General features: G+C 36.1%; 1 protein-coding gene across 1 annotated transcript in view; it reads right to left on the reverse strand.

Annotated features, from left to right (window-relative positions):
* Positions 1-8786, reverse strand: part of LOC107295538 (dihydropyrimidinase-related protein 5) — a gene marked incomplete at its 3' end in the record, with an annotated part of 18999 nt that extends 10213 nt beyond the window's left edge. Inside the window, exon 1 of the mRNA XM_015824862.1 lies at positions 8526-8786. Coding sequence (XP_015680348.1) covers positions 8526-8786 — 261 coding nt within the window. The remainder of the gene's footprint in view (positions 1-8525) is intronic.
* Between the last annotated feature and the right edge of the window lie 301 nt (positions 8787-9087).

Consider the following 9087-nt stretch of genomic DNA (forward strand, 5'->3'; position numbering starts at 1 on the left):
CAAGACATGGCTTTTTCAACAAGCGGGACTGACCTAGGGTGAATTTTAAATAGGGAATAATTTTTAAAAATTTTCAAAGATTTTAAATATGACACAGCTATTAATATATTTGCTTTTTAATTGGTTTTATAGGGGAAATGTTTTTTGTTTTGTTTTTTAACATGCTGTGAGCCGCCCTGAGTCCCTCTGGGGAGAAGGGTGGCATAGAAGTTTATGAAAATAAAATAAATAAATAAATAAATGTGTGTTGCCCCCAGCCTCCGTTTTGCCATCAGAGGCCTTTGGAAAGGCCTCTGCAGCTAAGAAATGAGCTCTGGATTGACATGCGTGGCGCACCCCCCCCCCAGCTTCCATTTAGCTGTCAGATGCCTTCCGGAAAGGCCTCTGACGGCGAAACGGAAGGCCTCTGATGGTAAAACAGAGGCTGGGGGCGATGCACGCAAACAGCTGCAGAAGAAGTGAGCCGGTGAGGCAGGTGTCGGGGCATGGGAGGCCTGGCTGCAACTGTCCTAAGGTAAGTGGGTGCGGGGCACATGGGGCAGCTCCATCACCCCATCCCTGCCCTAGCTTGATTTTTACCTATGTGCCTCGCCCCACCTCATGCAACCAGGTGCAATGGAGTGGGCAGGGTCTTAAGTAGGGCTTATTTTGGGGGTAGGGCTTATATTGGGCACACATGTAAAAATCTAGCTAGGTCTTATTTTCAGGAAAACACTGTACATTCTTGTTCAAATCTAATCTGCTGCCTCTCAACTACTACCTCCCATCTGGACACCACTCTCCAAACTAATTAAAGGAATTGCACTTCTTCAGATGCTCCTAGCTAGTTTCCAGGAACAGAATCCATAACTCCCAACTTTGAATCTGTTGGGATGCTTGGGCATGTGTCCAAGTAAGAGCAACTGCAGATCCATATTAAGCTTCTTCTTGAAACATGAAGCAACCAGATACTAATTTACACATGTCTCATAAGAAGTAGCCGGATAGGCTGTAGTTGAGTATATATGTAATATGAGACAGAAAGTCTCATATTTTTATTAAAACTGAAAAGCTTATAATAGTGACCTTACAGACATAGACTGAATTACATTAATAATACACAAACCATTTTGAGAGTCTTTTGAAACTAAATGACAGAGTAAATTTGATAGAGATTAAGTATGTTTCACAGAATTCCCTTTGCCATTTAAGAAAAAAAGTTGTTTGTGAAAGATCTGCAATAAATCTTTCTTGTGGAAGGTGCAGTTCAGGGAAACTCATCTGTACAGTTCTGCGCATAGCAAAATGTCTAGGAATACTATTGAGTGGCTTTTTCCAGCCTGTGCACCCTCCAAGTATGTGGATTTCAATTACTAGAGTTCTCAGTAATGACCATTCTGACTGGATAATTTTGATAATGGAACTCACATATGCACAATCTCTCAACCTCTAGAAATATATATACAAACTTGATTTGAAGTCTAATCTACAGTTAATCAGAATTCAGCATCCATACTAAGGCTGTAAAAAGCTCAGGAAATGAACACCATGCCCTGGTTTCATTCCAGTATTAAGTTTCATAGCGACAGCATCTATCCAAACTCATGTTACAGCTTGCTGTTGTCTAGTGAGCACAGATAGACTCAATTTCCTTCAGCACCATGAGCATGGACAGCTCCTACCAACCTCAAGAAGTGACAGCAACCCCAAGCGAATAGGAGCTTCAAGCCATTTTAGAAAGGGAACATTTCTGCCAAGCTATATGAATTGGTTTATTAATAATAAAACTATCTCTCAGATACTGTATTTTTATAAAGTAGGAACACTAGCAGTTGAAACAGGGCTTTTGGCCAGGCTGTGCTTCAAGGTTATGAAAGCTAAAGTTACTTCTATTGCCACTATACAACCAGTGAAAACATATAAAAGACTTTTTTTTTACTTCTCCAGGTTCTGCAGTAAATTACCTAATCTTCCTTATTCACCTGTCCCCAAGTAAAAGAAGACAGTTGCTGCCACCTCATTCAACCCCTCCCCCCATTTTAATTAGGGACACTGACAACTGCCAAAAGTAGAAGTAAGTCTCCTATAAGACTTACATGCAAGAGATGGATGAATATGAATAATTCCCTCTTGAGAAGAAAGGGAGCAGGGGCTTCACAACAGATCATACACTCTCCCTCATCCAAGATCCTTTCACTGTATGGAGCTACAGCCATTAAAACTTCCTTTCCTGGTCCATTTGACAACTTAAGGATTAAACTGTATTTTGGAGCAAAACATTCATAGGCAAGAAATTCCATCAATCATTTGATATGGAAAATGATGGTCTTGGAACAAATACCAATGCGAAAGATTGTGCGTATTCGAAGAGCCTGTTCTTTCATTAGTTTGTTCCTCAAATATGTAAGTCAATAATTATTGAAGGATAGACATTTAAGATTTAATTACAGTCCATAACTGAGTCCACAGTCCATAACTGAGACTCAAATGCAGAAATGGAAACGTTTCAGCATTGCTATTTTCTAAAGATCTTGAACTAAGATTCCCTATTGGTGTACCCCAGCTTATTCCAGCATGGCACCAAGGCTGCAGAATGCTCAACCACTTAACAACGAACTTAGGCGCCTTTCTTCTGGTTTTTTTTTTGTAAGGCCAAGCATCATTTCTGTCCCAGCCAGCTGTTTATTTATTCTTTTTGTCTGTCTGTTTACTGGCTGGCTGTTTGCTTACATTACATTATCTGTACTCCAATTCTTCTTTCTAGAAATTCAATACTGGAGTGGATTCAGATGAGAATGAATGACTTTTGATAACCTAGGAAAGATTACCTAATAATAGCTGATTAGAGATTTAAATGTAGTAAACAACACACTTAGCAATTCTGAATCAATCCATTTCTGGGTTAGTATAATGAATGATTAACTAAACTGGGCTCGCAAAGGATAAGTAGGTTCTATAGCTTAATAAAGATTATCAGTACACAAGCTTGTCCCCAGCTCCCATAGTTGCAGGACCACCCAGAAATTTAGAATTAAGCCAGTATTGTGAATGTCAACCAGCATCCCAAACAGAATCAGACATTCAGTTTACCTTCTGACACAGAATCTTTATCTTCATAAGGGAGAAGTACTCTCTCTGTCAGTAGTCAGAGAGATAATTTCAACTCCTCCCTTGGCTGGGACTATATATGTAGGCCATATAAAGGTTTTTCTAGAAATAGATCAAAGCTCTATACTGACATAGTTTAGAAGTTGTGAATATAAACATGGGGTTATATAATTTGAATTCTGCAGAATAAACAAAAATATCGATCATCTCCTATATTGTATAATCTATGATAAAATTTTGAGTGCTTTAAAAACAAAGGGAGATATCAAAGGCCATTACCGCCCTGAGTCCGCAAGGAGAAGGGCGGGATATAAATTTAATAAATAAATAAAATAAATAAATAAATTACAGGATGAAGGTGCATGCTGGAGCTAAAAAAAAAACTAATTAAACTAAGAGCAGTCTTCTCCAGACTCTGATCAAAGTAGATTTTTTCAGGGAAAAGGCATTTGTTGGTAAACCACAGAAGAGACACATTTTAAGGGTGTTCTACTTTTGTAGACCTAAGTGAATGTCCAGTGAGAGAATGTGCTAGGATTCTTTGAATCCCCACACAAGGGTTGCTAAGTGTTTCTATTTTTCTGGACTACTACAGGAAGTTGTATACTTAATCTTAGCTTCTGTTCATCCATACTTCTGTCTTTGCATATTAATTTTATTTGGAATATTTTTGTAATCTGTATTATTAAAGGAAGCATCTCTCCTGTTACCATTTGTAGCAGACCTCTGCCCTCTTGTGGTCCACCTGAAACACTGCATATACTTTTGTAAATCACAAATTTAATAAGGAATTTTACATGTGATCTTTTAAAATAAAATTTGTTTTTTTTTTCTTTATGAAATTGTTCTACTTTCGAAGGAACAACTGAATCTTCTAGTCACATAACTATACATGAAGTGATCAGGAGGTTACACTGTAGAAATTATTTCAATTTTTATATTTTTAATAATCACCAAAGCAACAGAGATTTTGGGAGCCTTGGTTCTCTCTGGATCAGGGAAGTATACCAGGTAAAGTGCCGACCAGCAGATAAGTGATGGCAGCAGGATAATCAAGGCACTAGCCCAAAAGTAGGCTAATGTCAAATTGTAAAAATCTGGAAGGTTTGTAGCAGAGATGAATTATTGTGTATTCTCTATTCACACATGCAGACCTAAATAACATGTGTGATACAAACCAGAAAGAGCATAATTAACAGAAAATAGTGATTTTCAGTTCAGGCAGCAGAATGTTTCTGTAGTGTTCCCATGTTTAATGTCTGTACTAAGCATGCCTCCCTTCAAACTGAGTAAAGAAATATAACAAACAAGTGCAACAGGCAAAATACTCCCTCACATACACACCACACATACACACATACTTTTTTATTTTCATTTTTTTCTTTATTGTTATAAATGCTATTTTAAATGCATTGTAGATGTTTTAATAATTTCCTATTTCATTTAAACCACCAACAGTCATTAGATTAGATGGAATATAAATGTAATCAATAAAATAATAAACTGCTGAGCTATTGCTTATTTTTTAAGTAAATGTATATATTTCAGGAATATCTATATCGGGGATTTTTAGCTCGCACGAATTGTGCCAGCAATTTGTTTACTTTTCTTTCATATAATAAGAAATTCTATTAAACCCTATTTGCATTACAATATTTTGATGGGGTGGATGTTTTTTGAGTTTTGGCAAAAATGGCTGCCATGACAGGCACAGGTTGTTGCTATATATCCACCTCATAGAAAAGGGGTCCAAAGAGAAGTTATTTGCCCCAAACTAGGGACATATCTCATAACTGAGGCCCTAACAACAGAAATCCGTATCTCTGAACACATAATTTTCTGCTCCAATAAAAACAAATTTAATAAAAAAGCAAAGCAATGAAGCCAAAATATAAAAAGTAAATGTAGTAAATGATGCCGGAACTTAGTCCAGTTCTTTTGAGTTCTCTCTTACAGACTAAACTTTCAATTCATACACCATCTAATGATAAAGTTATGCTCCTTTTTCCTATCACTGTTTGGTTCTTTCCTGACTCTTCCCTGGATTATTCCCAGTCTCTTTTTAGTTCTCCATTTGTCATTCCCGTGTGTCTTTCTTGCTATATAAGGAAACAAGAATTATTCTAAATAGTAATGAAAGATTACTGAAATGATAAGATAAAGGGGTGACTTTCAGATTTTAACAGCCTCTGCTTTGCAAGCAAGTTCAAGAACAAGATGTTTCATCTGTCTAAAAAGATGTTTGAAAGATTCTATTTGCCAACTTCTATTCAAATCAAAACCTGCAGAAAAAAACAATTTTGATAAGTAAAAATAGAAATAATTTACAATCATTAAGAAAATAGAAAGAATATTTTTAAGCTGGTAGTGAAGTTGCTTGAGATTATCATTATAGAGGTGAGAAGGGAACTACAATGGGCAGAAGCAGATAGGCCTTTATTACATCTTTAAACCTACATTTAAAACTTCTTTTGCTAAGGATTAAAAGAGGCTCACCACTTTAAAACTTGTTACTCCATAAGTTCTTAAGAGGTGAAAAACAGTTAAGCAATTTCCAAAAATGATTAAGAAATAAGGCTTGATAAATTTCGTGTCCATATAGACTACAATATAACTGTGAATTTGATTGAAATCCCTCAATTCCCAGCCACTTGACTCATGAGTCAACCAGAAAAACCTTTGTTTCTATAGTCTACTCACAAGGAGCTGCTCTCTGGAATATACGTGAGTAGTACCACAATCTCTCCTTTTCCCAGAGAGATTTTGCTAGCCAGAATTTATTGCCTGGCTATTGATCTCCACTGCAATGCTGTCTTCCACTCCTTCAGAGACTTGTAAGATCCTTACAGGAAGATGACAAGGCACACTGTTGTTTTGCTCACTGTGTCAAGATAATTCTTAACAAAATGTCCATCTTCAAAATGAGCAGTCACTGGCCGGTCATATCCAGCAATTTGAGTGGTTTTGAAATTAGAGAGGTGGTAAATTAACAGACAAGCTCTATGAAAGAGCAAAAAGCTTCACTGGAAGGCAGATACAATAAAAATTTCTTAAGAAACAGTGAACTCCCTCCCCTCCCAAACTATATATAATGACATTATCTGAAATAGAAATTATGAGGTAAATAACTTTGATACTGTAGAAATAAATATCCCCTCCCTGGTAAGCACAGGCACTTATTTTGTCTCAACTGTCACAGAATGATTGGGATGCAAAGAGTTAGATCATTAGGAATATACTGAGTAGGTTTCTCTGGAAATATAGGAATGCAGTAAGTACTGACTGTCTCATCCACAACCTTACTCTGCTGTAGTACCGAAGATACTACATGCTTTTTGGTAAGACAAAAAAGTTAACCATAGATTAACAGTAGTAGGAACTAGGAATGGGTCACAACCAGATTAAGCATCATTTTACAAGTCTGCCTGAAGAAACTCATTAAGCTATTGTTGAAGCTGGTAAAGTGTATTGCCATTAGGAAATGGTGTTCATAATACACCAAGTTAATTAGATTCAGGAATGTAAGGGAATAAGTCCCATCTTTCAAATTTGCTGAGAACATTACTGTAATATTGTCTGCGGTAGAGCAGATATAATCTCAAAATTAGAAGCACTGGCACAGTCATAAGAAGCAGCAACAACAAAAATTATAAATATTTGAGTACATTTGAACCTCTGGGAGTTATGAGAGGCTGATATTTTTCTGAATATCATCAGAATATTTTCTGAATATTCTTGACATGATGAAGACTAATGAGGAGGAAATGGAAGTGGGGACTTCTTTTGGACATCATGTATTTTCTATTATAATAATATAGAACTACCCAATCATAATACAGAAATATATGTCCTTAAGGCCAACTTCTTCATCATAATTTGATGTTTAGAATTCAGTCTTTCATTAAGTTACCCTCATTCTATTCTGCAGGCATTATTTTTTTTCAATCATCTTGAGAGTATCATCCATTACAGTACTGAAATTATTCTCTATAAAACAACATGTATTTTATATGACAGTTAGCCTTCTGCAAAACATCTGACTAGAATAACTATTTTTTAAAACAATCTTTTTCAATTGCCAACTGATTCTGGGCAGCCTCTATTGCCTATTAATGATAGCTGCAATCATGAGGTTGTAGCTGTAACCAGCTAATACTTAGCAGAACTAATTTGTTATTTTGAACCGGAATATGGTTTTAAAAAGACACTGACTATTAGTTTACTGTGAAGATGAATAAATTAAAATTCAGTTTTGATATCTCAAAAGAAGAGCTGATATTATATCAGCCAGGTTTAAAGATTTGTAATCTTAAAAAAGGCAATAATTCTTTATTCCATAGCACCTCATGTATCATTCTCACAACAGATGTAATATGAGATTAAGTATGTGGTGATTAATAAAAATAGTATATGAATTGCCTCCATGACATTGAACTTTAGTAGCAGATGCTGAAAAATGAAATAGCAATCATATAGTTTTCCAAAGTTTTGTCACTGGAGGCATTGATGAAGATGTTCCCCAAGCCTATTTGCTACATTCAGAAGTGCTTGTAGAATTGGCATAATCATAAGTGTACACATTTTTTAATGAAAAACTGATTAACTAAACAGGAGACACTGGTGAACACTTAGTTCAGGGTGTATTCTCCCCCACAGAACTTTGGGATATAATGATCCTTATATCCTTATCCTTGTTATGAAAACATTGGTAAGGTCCAAGTCATATTCTGCTCTTAATTATTCACCTACATCCAAAGGAAGTCCTTTGGATGTAGGTGAATAATTAAGTTGCTCTTGAAGAAGTAGCACAAGGTAATTTTTTAATATTATGGCAAGCATGGCTGGATAGTAGATTGCGATTTTATTGCTATGCCATTGAATGTTCAATATAACTTTTGATTTAATTACTGTATATTTTAATTCTATTACTATATTGAGTATAAGCAACTCAGAATATTTTTTTTGAGTAGCATATAAGTAAGTATAAATAAACACATAGGCTTGCATGTTTTAACATTACCAGGCTTACCTTTGTTTCTTGGAGCATTATTTAAAAAAACAAAAGTGCTGGACTGCAACCAATCCATCATTTGTCTTTTCTTAAAATGCCTATAAGGTAGGGCCTATGGAAGATCCAGAGACATACACAAATATGTGGGCTTCCATTTTAAAAATAAAATAAAATAATGAGAGACAATGTTAAATGGATGGGGAGGGAAAAATCAGCAGAAGTCAGTGATGTTTTGCTGGATTCATTGTCTACTCCTGAATAAATCATTCTCCTCAGAAATGAGAGTTTGGGAACTCTAGTCTTCCCACCGTCATTTTTCTCATATACTGCAATTTTAACTATTGAGTATCTCACCACAGCTCTAGATGAGGCAATCCTTCGAGGGCCCACTTCCCCACCTACCCACTACAGCAAAAGAGAAAGGTACCTTGGTGCCATGATAAAAGTCATCCACACAGGTTGCATTCATGAAGGTTTGGTGGAAGTGGGTGCTGGTATCAATACCACCAGGGATCACCAGCTTGCCAGTGGCATCTATGACTTTGGCTCCGCCAGGAATCATGAGTTCACGGCCCACCTGCTGTATGATGCCATTCTCAATATAAACATCAGCTTCAAGGGTGCAGTCATCATTCACCACTTTCCCCCCTTTGATGAGGATCCTCATTATGGCGGCATTGGCAAGCATGATTCTGAAAAAAAATGAGGCAGCAGATAAGTTAGAGGAAAATTGAATTGGCAAAACACAGTTTCAGTCCAAACAGCCAAAGGCCAAACAACTCTGTAAGTTTAACAAGACAACCGTATCATTATGATGGTTGGTCACAGAGTCAACCAGATGTTTATGCTAGATTTAATATTTTTATTCCACCTATATTCCAAGAACCTGGGATAGACAGATGTTGTTGTTGTTGTTGTTATTATTATTATTATTATTATTATTATATTATGGTATATATTATTAATAATAATAATATATACACAACAAT

This window comes from Protobothrops mucrosquamatus, unplaced genomic scaffold, assembly GCF_001527695.2.
Source record: "Protobothrops mucrosquamatus isolate PMUCROS unplaced genomic scaffold, P.Mucros_1.0 scaffold2391, whole genome shotgun sequence".
NCBI lineage: Eukaryota > Metazoa > Chordata > Lepidosauria > Squamata > Viperidae > Protobothrops > Protobothrops mucrosquamatus.